The sequence below is a fragment of the Pristiophorus japonicus genome, chromosome 13 (genome assembly GCF_044704955.1).
Source record: "Pristiophorus japonicus isolate sPriJap1 chromosome 13, sPriJap1.hap1, whole genome shotgun sequence".
NCBI classification, from domain to species: domain Eukaryota; kingdom Metazoa; phylum Chordata; class Chondrichthyes; family Pristiophoridae; genus Pristiophorus; species Pristiophorus japonicus.
The window spans coordinates 76704090-76728888 of NC_091989.1; the positions used below are offsets into that span (position 1 = coordinate 76704090).

The 24799-nt window shown below is 45.4% G+C and overlaps 1 protein-coding gene across 1 annotated transcript in view; it reads right to left on the bottom strand.

Moving 5' to 3' along the window:
- Nucleotides 1–13809: 13809 nt before the first annotated feature.
- The window catches only part of vezt (vezatin, adherens junctions transmembrane protein), an 82252-nt gene continuing 71262 nt past the window's right edge, over nt 13810–24799 (bottom strand). The window contains exons 10-12 of the mRNA XM_070897668.1: nt 17977–18077; nt 15650–15857; nt 13810–14378 (exon numbers count right to left, since the gene is read on the bottom strand). Coding sequence (XP_070753769.1) covers nt 13831–14378; nt 15650–15857; nt 17977–18077 — 857 coding nt within the window. The 3' untranslated portion in view covers nt 13810–13830. The remainder of the gene's footprint in view (nt 14379–15649; nt 15858–17976; nt 18078–24799) is intronic.

Below are 24799 nucleotides of genomic sequence, written 5' to 3' on the forward strand. Positions count from 1 at the left end.
ATCACCCAGTCTAGGATGGTCTTAGTTGGTTCCTTGACATATTGGTCGAGAAAACCATCCCTAATACACTCCAGGAAATCCAGTTTGCTACCAGTTTGGTTTGCCCAATGTATACGTAGATTAAAGTTGCCCATGATAACTGCTGTACCTTTATTGCACACATCCCTAATTTCTTGTTTGGTGCTGTCCCCAACCTCACTACTATTGTTTGGTGGTCTGTACACAACACCCACTAGTGTTTTCTGCCCTTTGGTATTCCGCAGCTCCACCCATACAGATTCCACATCATCCAAGCTAATGTCCTTCCTTACTATTGTGTTAATTTCCTCTTTAACCAGCAACGCCACCCCACCTCCTTTTCCTTTCTATCTATCCTTCCTGAATGTGACTGCAAGGGACCTACATTTGTCTTCACAAATCTTTTTCTCTTCACATATCTATAGAAGCTTTTGCAGTCAGTTTTTATGTTCCCATCAAGCTTCCTCTCATACTCTATTTTCCCCCTTCTAATTAAACCCTTTGTCCTCCTCTGCTGAATTATAAAATTCTCCCAGTCCTCAGGTTTGCTGCTTTTTCTGGCCAGTTTATATGCCTCTTCCTTGGATTTAACACTATCCTTAATTTCCCTTGTTAGCCACGGTTGAGCCACCTTCCCCGTTTTATTTTTATTCCAGACAGGGATGTACAGTTGTTGAAGTTAGCCATGTGATCTTTAAATGTTTGCCATTGCCTAGCCACAGTCAACCCTTTAAGTATCATTTGCCAGTCTATTCTAGCCAATTCACGTCTCATACCATCGAAGTTACCTTTCCTTAAGTTCAGGATCCTAGTCTCTGAATTAACTGTGTCACTCTCCATCTTAATAAAGAATTCTACTATATTATAGTCACTCTTCTCCAAGGGGCCTCACACAACAAGATTGCTAATTAGTCCTTTCCCATTACACATCACCCAGTCTAGGATGGCCAGCCCTCTAGTTGGTTCCTCGACATATTGGTCTAGAAAACCATCCCTAATACACTCCAGGAAATCCTCCTCCACCGCATTGCTACCAGTTTGGTTAGCCCAATCAATATGTAGATTAAAGTCGCCCATGATAACTGCTGTACCTTTATTGCACGCATCCCTAATTTCTTGTTTAATGTTGTCCCCAACCTTACTACTACTGTTTTGTGGTCTGTACACAACTCCCACTAGCGTTTTCTGCCCTTTGGTATTCCATAGCTCCACCCATATAGATTCCACATCATCCAAGCTAATGTCCCTCCTTACCATTATGTTAATTTCCTCTTTAACCAGCAACGCCACCCCACCTCCTTTTCCTTTCTGTCTATCCTTCCTGAATGTTGAATACCCCGGGATGTTGAGTTCCCAGCCTTGGTCACCCTAGAGCCATGTCTCCGTAATGCCAATTACATCATATCCGTTAACAGCTATCTGCGCAGTTAATTCGTCCAACTTATTACGAATACTCCTCGCATTGAGGCACAGAGCCTTCGGGCTTGTCTTTTTAACTCATTTTGCCCCTTTAGAATGTTGCTGTAATGTGGCCCTTTTTGCCTTGAGTTTCTCTGCCCTCCACTTTTACTTTTCTTCTTTCTATCTTTTGCTTCTGCCCCCATTCTACTTCCCTTTGTCTCCCTGCATAGGTTCCCATCCCCCTGCCATATTTGTTTAACCCCTTCCCAACAGCACTAGCAAGCACTCCCCCTAGGACATTGTTTCCGGTCCTGCCCAGGTGCAGACAGTCCGGTTTGTACTGGTCCCACCTCCTCCAGAACCAGTTCCAATGTCCCTCCCTTCTGCACCACTCCTCAAGCCCGATACGCGGATATCAGGGGAATTGTGACGAATAAAACAGCGCAATCGAGTGGAAACTCCAGGCTAACATCTTTCAAACTATAACATATTTAAGAGGCTGAAGTATTAAAGTAAAAACAGTCTGAAATATGATGCTGTGCCTGAGATTAATCTCATTATTTCAAGCCGTATGTGCATTACTTCTGTTTTTTTTATTCGTTCATGAAATGTGGTTGTCTCATTGGCAAGGCCAGCATTTATTGCCTATCCCTAATTGTGCTCGAGAAGGTGGCGGTGAGCTGCCTTCTTGAACTGCTGCAGTCCGGGAGGTGATGTATTCTCAGTTAGGGAGGGAGTGCCAGGATTTTGATCCAGCAACGATGAAGAAATAGCGATATAAATCCAAGTCAGGATGATGTGTAACTGGGAGGGGAACTTGCAGGTGATGGTGCTCCCATGCGCCTGCTGCCCTTGTCCTTCTAGGTGGTAGAGGTCACAGGTTTGGGAGGTGCTGCCGAAGAAGCCTTGGCGAGTTGCTGCAGTGCATCTTGTAGATGGTACACACTGCAGCCACGGTGCACCGTGAATGTTGAAGGTGCTGGATGTGGTGCCAATATAGCGGGCTGCTTGGCCTGGATGGTGACGAACTTCTTGAGTGTTGTTGGAGCTGCACTCATCAAGTAAAGTGGAGAGTATTCCATCACACTCCTGACTTGTGCCTTGTAGATGGTGGAAAGGCTTTGGGGAGTCAGGAGATGAGACACTCGCCGCAGAATACCCAGCCTCTGACCCGCTCTTGTTGCCACAGTATTTATGTGGCTGGTCCAGTTAAGTTTCTGGTCAATGGTGACCCCCAGGATTTTGATGGTGGGGCATTCGGCAACGGTATTGCCGTTGAAAAGGGGAGCTGGTTAGACTCTCGCTTGTTGGGAGATGGTCATTACCTGGCACTTGTGTGCCGTCAATATTACTTGCCACATATCAGCCCAAGCCTGAACGTCAACCAGGTCTTGCTGCATGCGGGCATGAGCTGCTCCATTATCTGAGGAGTTGCGAATGGCACTGAACACTGTGCAATCATCAGCGAACATCCCCACTTCTGAACTTATGATGGAGAGAAGGTCATTGATGAAGCAGTTGGCTGTGGCTGCAGTGTGCACCATCTACAGGATGCACTGCAGCAACTCACCACTACAGCACTTCTTCGGCAGCATCTCCCAAACCCGTGACCTCTACCACCTAGAAGGGCGAGGGCAGCAGGCGCATGGGAACACCATCACCAATAAGTTCTCCTCCAAGTCACACACCATTCTAACTTGGAAATATTTTACCGTTCCTTCATCGTCACTGGGTCAAAATCCCAGAATTCAATCCCTAACAGAATTGTGGGAGTATCTTCACCACAAGGACTGTGGCAGTTCAAGATGGCGGCTCACCAGCACTTTCTCAAAGGCATTTAGGAATGGGCAATAAATGCTGGCATTCATAGAATCATAGAAATTTACAGCACGGAAGGAGGCCATTTCAGCCCATCGTGTCTGCGCCAGCCGACAAAGAGCTATCCAGCCTTATTCCACTTTCCAGCTCTTGGTCTGTAGCCCTGTAGGTAATGGTCCTTCAAGTGCACATCCAAGTACTTTTAAAATGTGGTGCGGGTTTCTGCCTCTACCACCCTTTCAGGCAGTGAGTTCCAGACCCCCACCACCCTCTGGGTGAAGAAATCTCTCCTCAAATCCCCTCTAAACCTCCTACCAATTACTTTAAATCTATGCCCCCTGGTTGTTGACCCCTCTGCTAAGGGAAATGGGTCCTTCCCATCAATTCTATCTAGGCCCCTCATAATTTTATACATCTCAATAAGGTCTCCCCTCAGCCTCATCTGTTCCAAAGAAAATAACCCCAACCTATCCAATCTTTCCTCATAGCCAAAATTCTCCAGTCCAGGCAACATCCTTGTAAATCTCCTCTGTACCCTCTCTAGTGCAATCATATATTTCCTGTAATGTGGTGACCAGAATTGCACAGTACTCTAGCTGTGGCCTAACTGATGTTTTATACAGTTCAAGCACAGCATCCCTGCTCTTGTATTTTATGCCTCAACTAATAAAGGCAAGTATTCTGTAAGCCTTCTTAACCACCTTATCTACCTGGCCTGCTACCTTCAGGGATCTGTGGACATGCACTCCAAGGTGCCTTTGTTCCTCTACACGTCTCAGTGTCCTACCATTTAATGTGTATTCCCTTGCCTTGTTAGCCCTCCCCAAATGCATTACCTCAATCAAGTTAGTCAGACACGACCTGCCCTTAACAAATCCGTGCTGACTGTCCTTGATTCAGCCGTGTCTTTCTAAATGAAGATTTATCCTGTCCCTCAGGATTTTTCCCAATAATTTTCCCACCGCTGAAGTTAGGCTGAATGGCCTGTAATTACTCGGTCTATCCCTTTCTCCTTTTTAAAGAAAGGTATGTTAGCAGTCCCCCAATTGGTCTGTACCACACCTGTAGCCAGAGAGGGTTGGAAAATGATGGTCAGAGCCTCTGTTAGTTCCTAGTTTTCTTCGCTTAACAGCCTGGGATACATTTCATCCAGACCTGGGGATTTATCCACTTTCAAAGCTGCTAAACCCTTTAATACTTCCTCTCTCACTATATTTCATTTATTATTTCACACTCCTCCCTGATTGCAATGTCTGCATCGCCCCTCTCTTTTGTGAAAGCAGATGCAAAGTATTCATTAAGAACCATACGCACATCTTCCGCCTCCACACACACAGTACCTTTATGGTCTCGAATAGGCCCTACACTGTCTTTAGTTATCCTCTTGCTCTTAATGTATTTACAAAACATCTTTGGGTTTTCCTTGATTTTACTTGCCAAATGTTTTTCATGCTCTCTCTTTGCTTTCCTAATTTTCTTTTTAATTTCACCCCTGCACTTTCTGTACTCCAGAGTTTCTGCAATATTGAGTCCTCGGTATCTGCCAGCAACGCCCACATCCCATAAACAAATTTTAAAAAGGGAAAGCAACTTAAGTTTATGCAAGCTAATTTTCTAAAAGGTGGGTGCTTTCTATGCATAGACCCTCTGTAACAGTCCAAAAGAACTTAAACTAATTAGTGGGGGGGAGGATTCAGGTGAGCAGAAATGTAAAAAGTCAAAGAATAAGGAGAAGACAATAGAGCAGGGTAGCACTGGGGGAAATGAAAACCAGAGCGTGCCAGGAAGGGACAGAATGGATAAACATAAAAGTGTATCAGAAAGTGGGGTCAAAGCAAGAAAGAAATGGTAAAAAATCAAATTTAAAAGCTCTTTATCTGAATGCAAGCAGCATTCGTAACAAAATAGATGAGTTGACGGCACAAATAGATACAAATGGGTATGATCTGCTAGCCATTACAGAGATGTGGTTGCAAAGTGACCAGGACTGGGAACTAAATATTCAGGGGTATTTGACAATTCGGAAGGACAGACAGAAAGGAAAAGGAGGTGGGGTAGCTCTGTTAGTAAAGGATGAGATCAGTGCGTTAGTGAGAAACGATATTGGTTCAGAAGATCAAGATGTTGAATCAGTTTGGGTGGAGATAAGGAATAATAAAGGGAAAAAGTTGCTGGTGGGCGTAGTCTATAGGCCCCCTAACAGTAGCTACACCGTTGGACGGAATATAAATCAAGAAATAATGGAGGCTTGTAATAAAGGAATGGCAATAATTATCGGTGATTTTAACCTTCATACTGATTGGAAAAAGTAAATTGGCCAGGGAAGCCTTGAGGAAGAATTCATAGAATATATCCGGGATAGTTTCCTTGAACAGTATGTTGCGGAACCAACCAGGGAGCAGGCTATCTCAGATCTGATACTGTGTAATGAGACAGGATTAATAAATGATCTCCTAGTAAAGAATTCTCTCGGAATGAGTGACCATAGCATGGTTGAATTTCAAATTTAGTTGGAGGGTAAGAAAGTTGGATCTCTAACCAGTGTACTAAGCTTAAACAAAGGAGACTACAAAGGTATGAAGGCAGAGTTGGCTAAAGTGGACTGGAAAAATAGATTAAAGTATGGGACGGTTGATGAACAGTGGCAGACATTTAAGGAGACATTTCTTAACTCTCAACAAAAATATATTCCAATGAAAAGGAAAGACTGTAAGAGAAGGGATAACCATCCGTGGCTAACTAAGGAAATAAGGGATGATATCAAATTGAAAACAAGGGCATACAATGTGGCCAAGACTAGTGGGAGGCCAGAGGATTGGGAAACTTTTAAAAGCCAGCAAAGAACTAAAAAAATAATAGAGGGAAGATAGATTATGAAAACAAACTAGCACGAAATATAAAAACAGGTAGTAAGAGTTTCTACAGGTACATAAAAAGGAAAAGAGTGGCTAAAGTAAATGTTGGTCCCCTGGAGGATGAGACTGGGGAATTAATAATGGGGAACAGGGAAATGGCAGAGACTTTGAACAAATATATTGTATCGGTCTTCACGGTAGAAGACACTAAAAATATCCCAATACTGGATAATCAAGGGGCTATAGGTAGGGAGGAACTTAATACTATCACTAAAGAAGTAGTTCTCGGTAAAATAATGGGACTAAAGGCGGACAAGTCCCCTGGACCCGATGGCCTGCATCCTAGGGTCTTAAAAGAAGTGGCTGCAGAGATAGTGGATGCGTTAGTTGTAATCTACCAAAATTCCCTGGTTTCTGGGGCGGTCCCAGCGGATTGGATAACCGCAATTGTAAAGCCCTATTTAAAAAAGGAGGCCAACAGAAAGCAGGAAACTATGGACCAGTTAGCCTAACATCTGTTGTTGGCAAAATGCTGGAGTCCATTATTAAGGAAGCAGTAGCGGGACATTTGGAAAATTATAATTCAATCAATCATGGTTTTATGAAAGGGAAATCATGTTTTGACAAATTTGCTGGAGTTCTTTGAGGATGTAACGAGCAGGGTGGATAAGGGGGAACCAGTGGATGTGGTGTATTTGCATTTCCAGAGGCATTCGATAAGGTGCCACATAAAAGGTTATTGCACAAGATCAAAGTCCACGGGGTTGGGGTTAATATATTAGCATGGATAGAGGATTGGCTAACTAACAGAAAACAGAGTCGGGATAAATGGATCATTTTCCAGTTGGCAAACAGTAACTAGTGGGGTGCTGCAGGGATCGGAGCTGGGGCCTCAACTATTTACAAACTATATTAATGACTTGGATGAAGGGACCGAGTGTAATGTAGCCAAGTTTGCTGATGATACAAAGATGGGTGTGAGAGCAAGTTGTGAAGAGGACACAAAAAATCTGCAAAGAGATAAAGACAGGCTAAGTGAGTGGGCAAACATTTGGCAGATGGAGTATAATGTGGGAAAATATGAGGTTATCCACTTTGGCAGAAAAAATAGAAAAGCAAATTGTAATTTAAATGGAGTGGGGGTCCTTGTGCATGAAATACAAAACTTAATTATTATGTAGGTAACTCTTGGCAACCTGCATCACACCACCACCAGAGGGCCTACCTGTTGGAGCCCCAAGGGATCCCAGCATCCCTTGGGAGCACTGTATATAAGCAGGCCTCTCACGCTATATCAACACTCTGGAGCTTAATTAAAGGAGCCAAGGTCACACTTACTCATTGCATACAGTACTCAGTCTCATCCTTTATTATGAGCGTAACAATTAGCGATGAGATAATGAACAACCGCACAAAAATGCAAAGAACTGTTGGTATCCTGGAGAAATTCTCAGCAAGGGACGATTGGGAGACTTTCATGGAGCGACTCGACCAATACATCATGGCCAACGAGCTGGAAGGGGATGAGAACGCTGCCAAACGAAGGGCAATCCTCCTTACAGTCTGTGGGGCAACAACTTATGGCCTCATGAAGAATCTTCTAGCTCCGGTGAAACCAACAACCAAATCCTATGAAGAATTTTTCGGGAGCACCTAAATCCGAAGGAAAGCGTTTGGATGTCGAGGTATCGGTTCTACACGTGTCAACGGTCGGAGGGCCAGGAAGAGGCGAGCTACGTCGCTGAACTAAGGCGCCTTGCAGGACATTGCGAATTCGATGGATTCCTTAAACAAATGCTAAGAGACTTTTTTGTGCTTGGCATTGGCCATGAGGTAATCCTTCGCAAACTATTGACTGTTGAAACACCGAATCTGAGAAAAGCCATAACGATAGCCCAGGCATTTATGTCCACCAGCGATAACACCAAACAAATCTCGCAGTATAAAGAGGTTTCAGCTAATACTGTGCACAAAGTAATGTCGTTTCCGAACAGAAATATACATGGCAGAACGTACACGCCGGCTACTGCTCGACCTTAGATGACCCAGAGTCCGCCATCTGACTGCAAGGCAGTTAACACCTTGTTGGCGCTGTGGAGATGATCATCGGGCCCATCAATGCCGCTTCAAGCAGTATACGTGCAACAGCTGCAGAACAATGGGACACCTCCACCTCCAGGCGAGCTGCAAACCCTGCAAACCACCGCGCTGCAGAGGAAGATCGATCCATGGTGGATCAGGCTGAACTAGAGACTCGAACCGAGGAGGCAGAAGTGTACGGGGTACACACCTTCACCACGAAATGTCCATCGATCATGCTAAAAGTTGAACTGAACGGAATTGCAGTATCCATGGAACTGGACACGGGTGCGAGTCAGTGTAAAATGAGCAAAAAGGCCTTCAACAGGCTGCGGTGCAACAAGGCGCACAGGCCCAAGCTTAGCCCCATTCACAGCAAGCTAAGATCTTAGATTAAAGAGTTGATCCCTGTAATAGGCAGTGCAGCAGTAAAAGTCTCCCATGATGGAGCAGTGCATGAACTCCCACTATGCATCGTGCCAGGGAGTGGCCCCACATTGTCCGGCAGAAGCTGGCTGGGAAAAATTCGCTGGAACTGGGACGACATCCGAGTGCTTTCGTCCGTCGACGCCTCATGTGCCCAGGTTCTGAGCAGATTTCCATCGTTGTTCGAGCCAAGCATTGGAAGTTTCTTGGGGGCGAAGGTGCAGATCCACTTAGTTCCCGGTACACGACCCATCCACCACAAGGCAGGGGCGGTACCGTATATGATGCGAGAGAAAGTGGAAATTGAGCTGGACAGGCTGTAGCAAGAAGTCATCATCGCACCGGTGGAGTTCAACGAGTGGGCCAGTCCAATTGTTCCAGTTCTCAAAGGCGATGGCACGGTCAGAATTTGTGGGGACTATAAAGTAACGATTAACCGTTTTTCACTACAGGACCAGTACCCGCTACCCAAGGCAGACGACCTATTTGCGACGCTGGCTGGAGGAAAGACGTTCACCAAGTTGGACCTGACCTCGACCTACATGACGCAGGAGCTGGCGGAATCTTCGAAAGGCCTCCCCTGCATCAACACGCACAAAGGTCTGTTCATCTACAACAGATGCTCGTTTGGGATTCGATCGGCCACGGCAATTTTCCAACGGAACATGGAGAGCCTGCTAAAGTCGGTTCCATGCACCACGGTTTTTCAGGATGTCATATTGGTCACAGGTTGGGACACTATCGAACACTTGAAGAATCTGGAAGAGGTTCTTAATCGGCTAGATCGCGTGGGACTCAGGTTGAAACACTCGAAGTGCATTTTCCTGGTGCCAGAGGTCGAGTTCTTAGGAAGAATAATCGCAGCAAACGGCATCAGACCCACCGATGCCAGGACGGAAGCCATCAGGAATGCACCGAGACCACAGAACGTGACGGAGCTGCGGTCATTCCTGGGACTCAACTATTTCGGTAATTTCCTATTCGGGTTAAGCACCTTGCTAAGAACCCCTACATGTGCTACTGCGCAAGGGAGACGACTGGATTTGGGGGAATTCACAAGAGGCTGCCTTTGAGAAAACAAAAAATCTGTTATATTCAAGCAAACTGCTTGTTCTGTATAACCCATGTAAATGATTAGTGCAAGCTTGCAATGCATCGTCATACGGGGTCTGGTGTGTGTTACAACAGGCTAATGAATCAGGGATTTTGTAACCGGTCACCTATGTGTCCAGGAGTCCGTCCAAGGCCAAAAAGCCCTACAGCATGATTGAAAAAGCAGCTCTAAATGCGTTTACGGGGTGAAAAAACTGCACCAGTATCCGTTTGGTCTCAAGTTTGAGCTAGAAACTGACCATAGCCGCTCATATCGCTATTTTCAGAGAGCAAAGGTATTAATATCAATGCCTCTGCCCGCATCCAAAGATGGGCGTCACGCTGTCTGCGTACAACTATGTAATCTGCCATAGACCAGGCACAGAGAACTGTGCTGATGCTCTTAGTCGGCTAACATTGCCCACCACCGGGGTGGAAATGGCACAGCCTGCAGACTTGCTCTTGATGATGGATGCATTCAAAAATGAAAAGTCATCCGTTACGGCCCGCCAGATCAGGACCTGGACCAGCCAGGATCCATTACTGTCCCTGGTAAAAAAAAACTGTGTCCTCCATGGGAGCTGGTCCAGCGTCCCAGTGGAGATGCAGGAAGAGATTAAGCCGTTCCAGAGGCGCAAAGACAAAATGTCCTTACAAGCGGACTGTCTTTTGTGGGGTAATCACGTGGGCTTGCCCAAGAAAGGCAGAGAAATGTTCACACGCGACTTACACAGCACCCACACAGGCATTGTAATGATGAAAGCTATAGCCAGATCCCATGTGTGGTGGCCCGGCATCGACTCAGATTTAGAGTCATGCGTGCGCCAGTGCAACACTTGCTCTCAATTGAGCAATGCACCCAGAGAGGCACCGCTAAGTTTGTGGTCATGGCCCTCCAAACCGTGGTCAAGATCCACGTGGACTTTACGGGCCCATTTCTAGGCAAAATGTTCTTGGTTGTGGTGGATGCTTATTCAAAATGGATTGAATGTGTAATAATGTCTGCAAGCACGTCCACCGCCACCATCGAACGCCTACAAGCCATGTTTGCCACACACGGCCTGCCTGATGTCCTTGTCAGGGATAATGGGCCGTGTTTCAGTGCTGAATTCAAGGAATTCATGACCCGCAATGGGATCAAGCACGTCACATCTGCCCCGTTCAAGCCCACATCCAACAGCCAGGCAGAACGTGCAGTTCAAACCATCAAGCAAAGCTTGAAACACGTGTCGGAAGGCTCCCCGCAGACCCGACTGTCCCGAGTCCTGCTCAGCTACCGCACCAGACCCCACTCGCTCACCGGGATTCCCCCAGCCGTGCTGCTCATGAAAAGGGCGCTCAAAACAAGGCTCTCTCTTGTCCTCCCTGATCTCCATGATCACGTCGAGGGCAGGCGGCATCAACAAAACATGTACCATGATCGCGCAAACTTGTCAAGCGATAGAGGTCAATGACCCTGTGTTTGTACTCAATTATGGACATGGTCCCAAATGGCTCGCTGGCACGGTCATAGCCAAAGAAGGGAGTAGGGTGTTCCAGGTCAAATTGGCCAATGGAATAACGCACAGAAAGCATTTGGACCAAATCAAATTGCGGTTAACTAACAGCTACGAGCAACCCGAAGAGGACACCACCAACTTCGACCCTCCAACACACACACACAAGTGGCAACTGACATCACGGTTGACCATGTCGCCAAACTCACCATCCCCAGCAGCCCGGCAAGGCCAGCTGCCCAGCGAAGAACCAACCAACTCACCCACACCTGCATTTGTACTGAGACGATCGACAAGGGAGCGAAAAGTCCCAGATCATCTCACCCTGTAAATAAGTGTACTATTGACTTTATGAGGGAGTGATGTTATGTATGTAACCCTTGGCAACCTGTATCATACCACCACCAGAGGGCCTACCTGTTGGAGTCCTAAGGGATCCCAGCATCCCTTGGGAGCACTGTATATAAGCAGGCCTCCCATGCTGTACCAACACTCTGGAGCTTAATTAAAGGAGCTAAGGTCACACTTACTCAGTGTCATCCTTTATTATGAGCGTAACAGTTATTATGCAGGTACAAGTAATCAGGAAGGCAAATGAATGTTGGTCTTTATTGCAAGGGGGATGGAGTATAAAAGCAGAAAGTCCTGCTACAACTGTACAGGGGATTGGTGAGGCCACACCTGGAGTACTGCGTAGTTTTGGTCTCTGTATTTAAGGAAGGATATACTTGCATTGGAGATTGTTCAGAGAAGGTTCACTAGGTTGATTCCGGAGATGAGGGGGTTGATTTATGAGGATAGGTTGAGTAGGTTGGGCCTATACTCATTGGAGTTCAGAAGAATGTGAGGTGATCTTATCGAAACAAATAAGATAATGAGGGGGCTCGACAAGGTGGATGCAGAGAGGATATTTCCACTCAGAGGAAACTAAAACTAGGGGACATAGTTTCAGAATAAGGGGCCGTCCATTTAAAATTGAGATGAGGAGGAATTGCTTCTCTCAGAGCGTTGTAAATCTGTGGAATTCTCTGCCTCAGAGAGCTGTGGAGGCTGGGTCACTGAATATATTTAAGGTGGAGATAGACAGATTTTTGAGCAGTAAAGGAATAAAGGGTTATGGAAAGCGGGCAGGGAAGTAGAGCTGAGTCCATGATCAGATCAGCCATGATCTTATTAAATGGCGGAGCAGGCTCAAGGGGCCAAATGGCCGACCCCAGCTCCTATTTCTTAGAATTTTGGGAAGATTGAGCTGTTTTGAGGGGCTTTATTGTGTGAACTGGAGCAAAAGCAAATTCAAGGAATGAATAAACTAAACAGAATGGTTCTTTCAGTGCTGTTGGTGGCTAAAAAGCTTATTTTTATTTGTCGGAAAAAACAAACAAATGGATGAGCTAGTCCCAATTGCATCCTTCGAGAATACAATAGTGAATAGATCATGGTGCAAGGTTGCCTCCCCCCATGCCTGTGGCTCGAACAGCTGAGCTTGTGTAAAATGGCATTGCTTCACCTTTGCCCAGCTGCTGTTCCACTCGAGTGGCAGTGAGTGGGGGCGGGTGATTACAATGTGTGCTCACTCCAGGGTTGAGTGGGGAGCTTACAGAACTTTTTGTGCTGCACACAGTGCATCTTGCAGACCATGAATGGTGGTGAGTGTTCTAATGGCCTGGGAAAGCTGGCGAGATACTTTGTTAGTTTACATTGGTGAACATGGAGGCTAATCCAGTCTCTATTGATTTTTAAAAAGGCTCACACCAGCTGCTGTTATAATCTTGTTGATGAGATGGAAAAATGGAGCATAATTGCCTCTTTTTAAAATTCATTCTTGGGCTGTAAGTGATGTTGGTAAGGCCCCAGCTCACTGAAGTTTGATGTAACTGAGTGTCTCGTTTGGTCACTTCAGAAGGCAGTTAGGAGTGAACCACAGTGCTGTCACATGTAGGCCAAAGTGGGTAAGGACGGCAGGTTTTCTTCCCTAAAGGAAATTGGTGAACCAGTTGGGTTTTTATGACAATCTGGCAGTTTTATGTGACAGCTTCATAGTCGCTTTTACTGTTACCAGCTTTTAATTTTATTTCCAGATTTTTAAAATCTGAATTCAAACTCTCAAACTGCCACAGTGGGATTTGAACTTCCATTCTGTGGATTATTAGTCCGTGCCTCTGGGTAACGAGCCCAGTAACTCTCTGGGAGGTAGTCAGGGAGCAGCGATGCACTGCACTTTCTTCACTAGGCACATCATGAGCAACACAGGGGCAGTAAGGTCAGGGTCATTCTTTGTCCCTGGGGATGATGTAGAGTATTCTGCCTGTGCCTTAAAGCTCCATACAGAGGTCCAAAGGATTTCTAACTGGTTTCCCCAGAACATATCAGTCAAATCCTTCACACGAGCTACATTGAGGCAGTAAGGAAGAAACTATGCAAGTGGCTGCTGAATAGGTCATTCCAAGTTCCAGTAGCATTGATCTGTTCCATTCACCACAGGGAATCCTTCTGTTCGCAGTGAAAACTAACACAGTAAGGTACAGGTTATGCGCTTTGCTAAACAAAATGATTCACTGTCTTTGTTAGTGAGTACTTTCTGCATCACGTCACTGGTCTGCTTACAATGAATAAATAAAGCTTAGCATGTTCCAATCACTTGGTGTTTACTGAGGTACAGAGCTTACACTTTCAACATCTTTATATGTGGTGTCCTCTTTAAGATCTGTTGCATCATCATCCTCCTCCTCCTCATCATCCCCAAATGTCTGCTCTTGTAAGCAAGCAAAGGCGTGAGACCGAGCAGCAGCCTGTGCTGCCAGAGCTGAGGTAAAGTGGAGGGAGACGGGTCCGTGCCTTTCGGAGAGTGTCTGTTCAACAGCTGTCTGAAGCTGCTCACACACAGTGGCTTGCTCTGCGGCCTCTATGGTCTCTGAGCAGCACGCAGAGCTTCTATCTACATCACCGATTCCAGCAGTATCACTCGGGTCAGTCTCTTTGCTACAAGGAGTCAAATATACATCCATGCAGTCTGGCCCCATCGATCTGCAACATTCTTGGCTGTCCGAGACGGTGCTCAGTCGATTGAAGTCTGCCTGCTGGCAGTTGTCATCACAGCCCTTACGACCTTGCTCATTTGCATCCACCTCCTGAAGTGCCGGTGGGACTCCCAATAGCTGCATTAAGTCCGCAGATGGAATAGTTCGCAGTGCAGCTGTAAAAAGGTTTTGAAATGTGACATGGTTAGATGCTTGCATGGATTCCCGAGTTAAAGATAGCAATGCCCATTCTGTACAACATCACATGTGCCATTATTTTATAACTCTGCAATATATATATAGCTGTCTTGTTCATCTGTCACACCCCTTGTCCTGTTTTAATTACTAACATCACATCCTCGCATTCCTTCAGCTCAATCAATGACAGCCGTAGGAAAGAGTGGGACCCAGTGGTAGAAACTGAAATTAGATCCCAAACCACAGAATGGAAGAGCCAGTAAAACAACTTATCCACCTGCTTGGGTTTTCTTCATTATTCAAATAAACCGTCAGCTGTGGCTCAGTGGGCAGCTCTCTCGCCTCGGAGTCAGAAAATTGTGGGTTCAAGTCCCACTCCAGAGACTTGAGCACATAAATCTAGGCTGACACTCCACTGCAGTGCTGAGGGAGTGCCGTGCTGTCAGAGGTGCCGTCTTTCAGAGGCCCCGTCTGCTTTTTCACGTGGGTGTAAAAGATCCCGCAGTACTGTTCAAAGAAGAGGAGCACAGGAGTCCTACTTGGTGTCCGGGCCAATATTTAGCCCTCAACCAACATTACGAAACAGAAATGCAGTAAAGACAAATGTCTGAATTTTAAACATTTAGTTATTCACTGCATTAGAATCATAGGATTGTACAGCACAGGAGACCATCATGTCTGTGTCGGCTCTGTGACAGAGCTCTCCAATCAGTCCCACTCCCTGCTCTTTCCCCACAGCCCGCTTTCCTTTCCGGTCACGGTCAGTTTCTGAGATACTAGAGTTTTCTAACAAAAAGGGTATTTGCCTTGTTCCCAGTGTTATACCATTGTGGGAGCTCCCTCACAAAGAGGGCAGTAGCTGACAGAGGCCCACTTCAGACCTTCTCAGGGCAACTGAGGGACGGATGGGTAATAAAAGCTGCTGTGCCAGCATCGCCCACATCCCGTGAACAAAAAAACTCTACCAACCCCACACAAGTAATTTTTTTTTTTTTTTTGAAATTCGTAGCCAATCGTTCCAATTCTTTGTCAAATCACAAACGCCAGAGGTCACCTTGCACACATCAAGGATCACTCTGCGCCAATGCTCTTAGCCAAAAGGCCTAGAGCCACTGCACCGTTCCTGGAAGTACTGCAATACCAGGTTCGTGCCATGGAGGTGGATGGGTCAGGCCCCCCACACACCTCCGTGGAGGTGGATGGGTCAAGCCACCCCACTCAACCCCACACAAGTAATGCTACTGCTCACCGTGGTCATTGAAAAGTAGCTGTTTCCACTTCTGCCTCTCCAGCTCAGAGGCCTTGAATCCCAACACACTTTTCAGTTCCTGAAGCACTCTCCTGGACTCCTCCCTCTCTCGCTTCTCCTTCTCTCGTTTCTCTGGTGACAAGTAGTTAAAGATGCCACCTTTGAACTCTCCGTCCGAGTCAGATTCTTCTACGTAAGCCTCAAGTTCCTGCGGTCGAGAGAGAGAGAACAGAACCACTGAGCTGGCAGATTTAAACATGATGGAATATCAAGCACACTAGCGACAGTTTAGTAAAATAGAATATATATTTCGGTTTCATAGCTTACTACTACAGGTACTACTTCGTATGGCTGATGTAGATGTAAGGCAACAACTATAATTCTATACTGAGGTGGTTAAGCCAGATAATTGTGTCAGGAGGAGCGGAGTGTATGGCTGTAACGCCCTCTTGGTATTGGTGAATTGGCCACGGTGTCATTAGCAGCTTATTTACTGTGATAAACACAAGCCAAGCTGTTGAGAAAAAATTTGGCTTCTACTTGCAATTGTAAAAGTTGTAAATTTAGAGAATTTGGAATAAGCATAAGGCAGGTATGTCTGCTCTGAAATTTTCTGAGCGTGGGGTGTGGATAGCAAAAGTACCGCCAGACTCCGCCATCAAACGTAAGGAGACGAATTAACATTCCTGCTCCCAGTCTGCTTGCCTCCTACCCATCTGGTTGGTTTCAAACAGCTTTACACATGCCTTCTCTTCAGTTGTTCTAAAAAGTAGCTACAAAAAGCTGGGCAAAAACAACAACTTGTATTTATATAGCGCCTTTAACATTGTGCTTCAGTCCCAAGGCGCTTCACAGGAGTATTATGCGATAAAAATTTGACACCAAGCCGCATATGTAGAAATTAGCGCAAGTGATTTGGTCACAGAGGTAGGTTTTAAGGAGCATCTTGAAGGAGGAAAGAGAGGTCGAGAGGGGGAAAGGTTTAGGCAGGGAGTTCCAGAGCTAGGGAGGGGCGAGGCCATGGAGGGATTTGAAAATAAGGCTGAGAATGTTGAAATCGAGGTGCTGCTGAACTGGAAGTCAATGTAGGTCAGCAAGCACAGGGGTGATGAGTGAGCGGGACTTGGTGTGAGTTAGAACACGGGCAGCCTAGTTTTGGATCACCTCTAGTTTATATTGAGTAGAATGTGGGAGGCCGACCAGGAGTGCGTTGGAATAGTCAAGTCTAGAAATAACAAAGGCACGGATGAGGGCTTCAGCAGCGGATGAACTGAGGCAAGGATGGAGATGGGCAGTGTTACGGCGGTGGACATGGGCGGTCTTAGTTATGCTACGGATATGTGGTCGAAAGCTCATTTCAGGGTTAAATATGACACCAAGGTTGCGAACAGTCTGGTTCAGCCTGAGACAGAAGTTGGGGAGAGGGATAGATTCAGTGGTCAGGGAATGTTTGTGGCGGGGACCGAAAACAATGGCTTTGGTCTTCCCAATATACAATTGGAGAAAATTTCTGCTCAACCAGAACTGGATATCAGACAAGCAGTCTGACAATTTAGAGACCGTGGCGGGGTCGAGAGAAGTGGTGGTGAGGTAGAGCTGGGTGACATCAACATACATGTGGAAACTGACTCTGTTTTTGGATGATGTCGCCAAGGGGCAACATGTAGATGAGAAATAGGAGGGGGCCAAGGATAGATCTTTGGGGGATACCCGAGGTAACGATGCGGGGGTGGGCAGAGAAGCCGTTGCAGGTGATTCTCTGGCTATGATTAGATAGATAAGAATAGAGTAAATAGGGTTTCAGCTGCAATTTCAATGCAGCAACAGCAGCGGAGTGGAGTAGGCACCTGCTCTTCAGGGACTGGGTCGGTGTATAAATGTCCTTACCTGCGCTTCAGGGAATGGGTCTGTGTATACATGCCCTTACCTGCGCTTCAGGGACTGGGTCTGTGTATACATGTCCTTACCTGCGCTTCAGGGAATGGGTCTGTGTATACATGTCCTTACCTGCGCTTCAGGGACTGGGTCTGTGTATACATGTCCTTACCTGCACTTCAGGGAACGGGTCTGTGTATACATGTCCTTACCTGCGCTTCAGGGACTGGGTCTGTGTATACATGTCCTTACCTGCGCTTCAGGGACTGGGTCTGTGTATACATGTCCTTACCTGCACTTCAGGGAACGGGTCTGTGTATACATGTCCTTACCTGCGCTTCAGGGACTGGGTCTGTGTATACATGTACTTACCTGCTCTTCAAGGAATGGGTCTGTGTATACATGTCCTTACCTGCGCTTCAGGGAATGGGTCTGTGTATACATGTCCTCACCTGCTCTTCAGGGACTGGGTCCTGATCTTCTATCTGTACAACAGATTTGGCGGAGGGTTTCCAGGTTGGAAGCAAATTATTGTCCTGTGCCTCAGGTCTGCCTGAAACACCAAGAAGACAGCAGTGGAAAAACCTGCAGAACTGTAACTTCATCAGCACCTAGATCTGTAGAAGACGACATTTAGAAAGACTGTACGATTTCACATTATCGTGTTTCTGAAATATTATAGTTTAGTGATGTAGTAGCAGCACAGCTAATTAAACTGCTTCAAAGTGCGAGTGATCACATGCACCATAATGGCAGTGAGCAACTGCAGAAATCTAGATTGGGTTAGTATTGAGGGCAAACAAATATCAGAAAGCTATGTATTTGCAATTATACTTTTAGTTTCCTTCATATCATTTATTCAGTTAAGGCCATAAAGTTCCAAGGCTAAACATAGCTGTCCTAGATTTTTTTAATAAATTGACTGTACGCAGCCCAGAAAACCTAATACAGGGAACAAAGAGTGTACTGTACAGAGAGAAAGGTGATACTGAGCTGATCTTCTGGTCCAGTTTGTTTTTAGTGGACACCAAAAGTGGAGTAAAGATAAAACAAAGACGAGAGTGTCTGCAGAAGAAATGTAAAGCTCAGTTTATACTACACTGCTCTCGCTGTGAATGGATTGGATAACATACACACACATTTTACTGGTAAATATCTCATTTAGCATTCTGGAAGCAATGTAGTTCTGTAACTTGAAAAAAAGTATTTCTCAAAAAGCCGGCATTTATTGCCCATCCCCAGTTGCCCTGAGAAGGTGGTGATGCAACTGAGTATCTTCAGTTGTACTTACACTCCTAGGTCATATCTACGCTATTCCATTCTGTAGCTTCCACTGCAAACAGACAAGATTGATCAAGTTTGGTACATTCAGTATCTCTGAAATGCTCATGAAAATAAAATTACACTTTATACGTAATAGACGTAATATGTGGCTTCAGGCACTCCAATAGTCTGAAATACAGCCAGCCACAATCCAGGAAGTACAGCTACCAGCATTTGCCAAATTAAAGCAGAAGACAAACCCAAACAAAGCAAGACCCTTAATTAGCCGTGTGCAACACATGGATACGACTGCTGCTCCCTGCAGTAAATCTCAAACAACACTTCTAATTGTCCATTATCTTCCAGCACAGACTGGGTACTTATCTTCCTCACAGTTTCCTTTGTGCAGTATTCTTTATTGCTGATTTCCTTAACAGACTTACAAATGGGGAATGTCTGGGGGAAATGGATGGCCTTTCACCTTGGGGACCTGGGTTCAAATCTAACCCAGACTGCTGGGATGAAAGTCTTCCCTCTCTCGAATACTCTCTCGAAAAGGATTTTAAGTGAACTTGGGACAATTCCTGGCAGGCACAAGTCTAAAGAATGCATAGAATTTGCCACAAACTATTAGTCTCATATACCACAGGAATATGGGACTGGAAACATTACATACTGCTGATGGGGCTGGTGTTGAGGTATCATGTCCAAACTACGGAGGGACAACCCAACTTAACCACCAGTGCACAATGCAGACTGACTTCCATCTCAATGAGCACAAAAGTCACCGAAAATAATTACAATTCTTTTAAGATACCCAAAAGAAATACATCCAATATTTGATTCAAAAGACCCTATTCCAATTCATCTGTCTCCCAAAGTTTCTGCAAGTTTGGTCACACGGTAAATCTCCAGGAGTTACTTTAACTTAAATGAGAGCAAAACATTGCATCACAGGTTCCAACTATTGTAAAATACAATAGTGGAGGGGATGTGTGGGAGAGACGAGGGGTTTTAGGGTCATTATAAAAGTATTATCTTCTATTGAATGGTTGACTCTTAACTACACTCTGAAGCGGCTGAGCGAGCCACTCAATTGATTCGAACCATTCAGACTGTGGTGACTCAAGAAAAGTCTCTGGGCAACTAGGGATGGACATTAAATGTCGGCTTTTCCAGCGACGCCCACATCCTGAGAGAACATTTTGTTTAAATCCACCTCTAAGCAGTATGGCACATTTTTCAAACCAAACAGTTTTGAAAAACTCTTTTCATGTATACATGAGTGGAAGCAAGATAAAGGAAACAGTAACTGTACACACAATCCTCTGAGCTAGGTGGCTGCTTGCCAAAATACTTTTTTTTAAAGTTCCTTTGCCAGCATTCACTGTGAATCATAGAAGTGGGAAAACAGATTGCTTCAACTCTGGTGGGAAAAGTCTGAAAAGCCCCATGTTCAAGCTGCGACTCAGTAGAAAAATCCTGCTCAGGTTATGTAATTTCTTTTGCTTCCTGCTATTCCATGGAAATGCCATGTTTATACTGGTTTGCACAGTATGAGCCAGAAGTTAACAAAATTGAGTCCTGCAGCCAGTCTCTCCATCCGACACGGCCCCAGCTGGGGAACCACATTGCGGGAATCGCAGTCACCCAAAGCCATTTATGGATGGCCTCTTTCCCAACACAAACAGGGAATAGAGTATTTTGGCTGATTCAACTTCCATTTATCATTATAAACTAGACAAAAGAACTCCAGGCCTCGATTCTGTCCCACATACTGATAAAGAGAGAAAACAAACACATAAATAAAACAAGAATAAGAAGAAAATCTAGGGAGAGAGATAAGGAACATAGGAACAGGAATAGGCCATTCAACCTCTCGAGCTTGTTCCTCCATTAAATTAGATCATGGATAATCTATAGAATCATAGAAATATACAGCACAGGAGGTCATTTCGGCCCATCGCATCTGTGCCGGCCGACAAAGAGCTACCCAGCCTAATCCCACTTTCCAGTTGTCAGTCCGTAGCCCTGTAGGTTACGGCTCTTTAAGTGCACATCCAAGTACTTTTTAAATGTGGTGAGGGTTTCTGCCTCTACCACCCTTTCATACAACTTCCTACCAATTACTTTAAATCTATGTCCCCTGGTTGTTGACCCTTCTGCTAATGGAAATAGGTCCTTCCTATCCACCCTATCTAGGCCCCTCATAATTTTACACACTTCAATAGGGTCTCCCCTAAGCCTCCTCTGTTACAAAGAAAACAAACCCAGCCTATCCAACTTTCCTCATAGCTAAAATTCTCCAGTCCTGGCAACATCCTCATAAATCTCCTCAGTACCCTCTTCAGTGCAATCGCATATTTCCTGTAATATGGTGACCAGAACTGCACGCAGTACTCTAGCTGTGGTCTAACCAGTGTTTTATACAGTTCAAGCATAACCTCCTGCTCTTGTATTCCATGCCTTGGCTAATAAAGGTAAGTATTCCGTATGCCTTCCTAACCACTTTATCTACCTGGCCTGCTACCTTCAGGGATCTATGGACATGCACTCCAAGGTCCCTTTGTTCCTCTACACTTCTCAGTGTCCTACCATTTAATGTGTATTCCCTTTCCTTGTTAGTCCTCCCCAAATACATTACCTCACACTTCTCCAGATTGAATTCCATTTGCCACTGTTCTGCCCACCTGACGTCCATTGATATCTTCCTGCAGTCTACAGCTTTCTTCCTCATTATCAACCACACAGCCAATTTTAGTATATAATCTGCAAACTTCTTATTCATACCCCCTACATTTAAGTCTAAATCATTGATATAAACCACAAAAAGCAAGGGACATACTGCTGAGCCCTGCGGAAGCCCACTGTAAACAGATTTCCAGTCACAAAAAGACCCATCAACCATTACCCTTTGCTTCCTGTCTCTGAGCCACTTTGCCCTGGATCCCATGGGCTTTTACCTTTGTGACCAGTATGCCATGTGGGACCTTATCAAAAGTTTTGCTAAAATCCATATACACTACATCGTACGCACTGCCCTCATCGACCCTCCTTAAAAAGTTCAATCAAGTTAGTCAGACACGACTTTCCCTTAACAAATCCATGCTGACTGTCCTTGATTAATCCATGTCTTTCTAAATTAAGTTTTATCCTGTCCCTCAGAAATTTTTCCAATAATTTTCCCACCACTGAGGTTAGGCTGACTGGCCTGTAATTACTCGGCCTATCCCTTTCTTCCTTTTTAAACAAAGGTACAATGTTAGCAGTCCTCCAATACCGCACCTTAGTCAGAGATGATGGTCAGAGCCTCTGCTATTTCCTCTTTTGCTTCTCTTAATAGCCTGGGATACATTTCATCCAGGCTTGGGGATTTATCCACTTTCAAAGCTGCTAAGCCCCTTAATACTTCCCCTCTCACTATGTTTACTTCATCTAATATTTCACACTCCTCCTTCCTGATTGCATGTCTGCATTGCCCCTCTCTTTTGTGAACACACTCGCAAAGTGTTCATTAAGAACTATACCCATGTAATAGGCCCTTCTCTTCCTTTAGTTATCCTCTTACTCTTAATGTATTTATAAAACATCTTTGGGTTTTCCTTGATTTTACTTGTCAAAATTTTTTCATGCTCTCTCTTTGCTTTCCTAATTCCCTTTTTAATTGCACCCCTGCACTTTCTATACACCTTGAGTTTCTGCAGTATTAAGCCCTCGGTCTCTGTCATAAGCCTCTTTTTTTTTTTAATCATACCCTCTACGCCCTTGACATCCAGGGCGCTCCAGATTTGTTAGTCCCACCCATTTTCTTTAAGGGAACATACTTGCTCTCAACCCTCAGGATCTCCTCCTTGAATGCCTCCCACTGCTCTGACACTGATTTACCTTCAAGTTGATGTTTCCAGTCCATTATGGCTAATTCCTAGCTCAGCTTAGCAAAATTGGCTTTTCCCCAATTTAGAACTTTTATTCCTGGTATATCTTTGTCTTTTTCCATAACTACCCTAAATCTAACTGAATTATGATCACTAGGACCAAAATGTTCTCTCCCACTGATACCTCTTCCACCTGCCCAGCTTCATTCCCTAAAACTAAGTCCAGAACCGCTCCCTCCCTTGTTGAGCTCATTACATACTGGCATAAAAAGTTCTCCTGAATGCATTTTAGGAATTCCGCACCCTCTATACCCTTCACACGAATTTTATCCCAGTTAATATTCGGGTTGTTGAAAGCCCCTACTATTACTGCACTATAGTTTTTGCACTTCTTAGAAATGTGCCTACATATTTGCTCTTCTATCTCCCTCTGACTGTTTGGGAATCTATAGTACACTCCCAGCAGTGTGATCGCACCTTTTTTGTTCTTCAATTCAACCCATATGGCCTCATTTGATGATCCTTCCAACATATCATCCCTCCTTACAGCTGTAATTATTTCTTTATGACCCCCCCTCCTTTTTTATCCTACTCTCTATCCCGTCTAAAAACCTGGTAACCAGGAATATTGAGTTGCTATACCTGCCCTTCTTTCAGCTATGTCTCAGTAATAGCTATAATATCGTACTGCCAAGTGTCTATCTGTGCTCTCCGCTCATCTTCCTTATTCCCTAGACTCCTTGCATTGAAGTATACACCATTTAGCATCGACAAACTCCCCTGTTATCCATTTTCTAGCCTTCGTTTCATGTGTCTTCCAAATTCACTTTCTACTTTCCAATTTCAGCTTTGCTTCGCTCCCTTCTGAATCTATTCTCATGTTCCCACCCCCCGCCAAGCTAGTTTAACCTCTCCCCCCCAATAGCATTAGCAAGCCCCCCCGCGAAGATATTGGTGCCGGCTCTGTGCAACCCATCCGGCTTGCACAGGTCCCACCTCCCCCAGAAACGGTTCGAATGCCTCAGGAATCTAAAGCCCTCCCGCCTGCACCTTCTCTCCAGCCACTTATTCATCTCCTCTATCCTCCTACTTCTGTACTCACTAGCATGTGGCACTGGGAGTAATCCGGAGATACTACCTTTGAGGTCTTGCTTTTTAATCTCTCTCCTAGCTCCCTAAAATCTTACTGCAGTATCTCATCCCACTTTCTACCTATGTCATTGGTACCAATATGGACCACAACTTCTGGCTGTTCACCCTCTCCTCCCAGAATGCCCTGCAGCCGCTCGGTGACGTCCAGAGTGGCAACATTCCATCCTGGAGTCACGTCTGCGGCCGCAGAAATGCCTGTCTGCTCCCCTAACTATCGAATCCCCTACCACTATAGCTTTTCCATTCTTCTTCCTCCCCCACCCCGTGCAGCTGAGCCACCCGTGGTGCCGTGGATTTGGCTCTGGCTGCACTCTCCAGAGGAACTCTTGTCCTCACCAGTACTCAGAACAGAATACTGGTTGGAGAGCGAGATGCACTCAGGGGACTCCTGCACTACCTGCCTCTCCTCCTCTTCTGTCTGGTGGTCACCCATTCCCTCTCTGCCTGCACACTCTTAAGCTGCGGGGTGGCCACCTCTAGAAACGTGCTATCCACGAAGTTCTCAGCCTTGCGGATGCACCACAGTGACTTCAGCTGTCGCTCAAGCTCCGAAACCCGGAGCTCGAGTTGCAGTAGCTGGCAACACTTACTGCATATATAGTCAACCAGGCTACGCAAAGAGTCCAGGACTTCTCACTCCACAGGATTGAGCTGTTTTACCATGCCTCTAGTTATTAGATTAATTACCTAAAGTTTTTAGAATAACCCTCTGCCCTTAGATAAAGTCTAAAACATTTTGAACTGGTGCTCTCTACTCTCTGTCCTGTGATTGTATGAACTGGTGCTCTCCGCTCTCTGTCCTGTGATTGTATGAACTGGTGCTCTCTGCTCTCTGTCCTGTGATTGTATGAACTGGTGCTCTCTGCTCTCTGTCCTGTGATTGTATGAACTGGTGCTCTCTGCTCTCTGTCCTGTGATTGTATGAACTGGTGCTCTCTACTCTCTGTCCTGTGATTGTATGAACTGGTGCTCTCTGCTCTCTGTC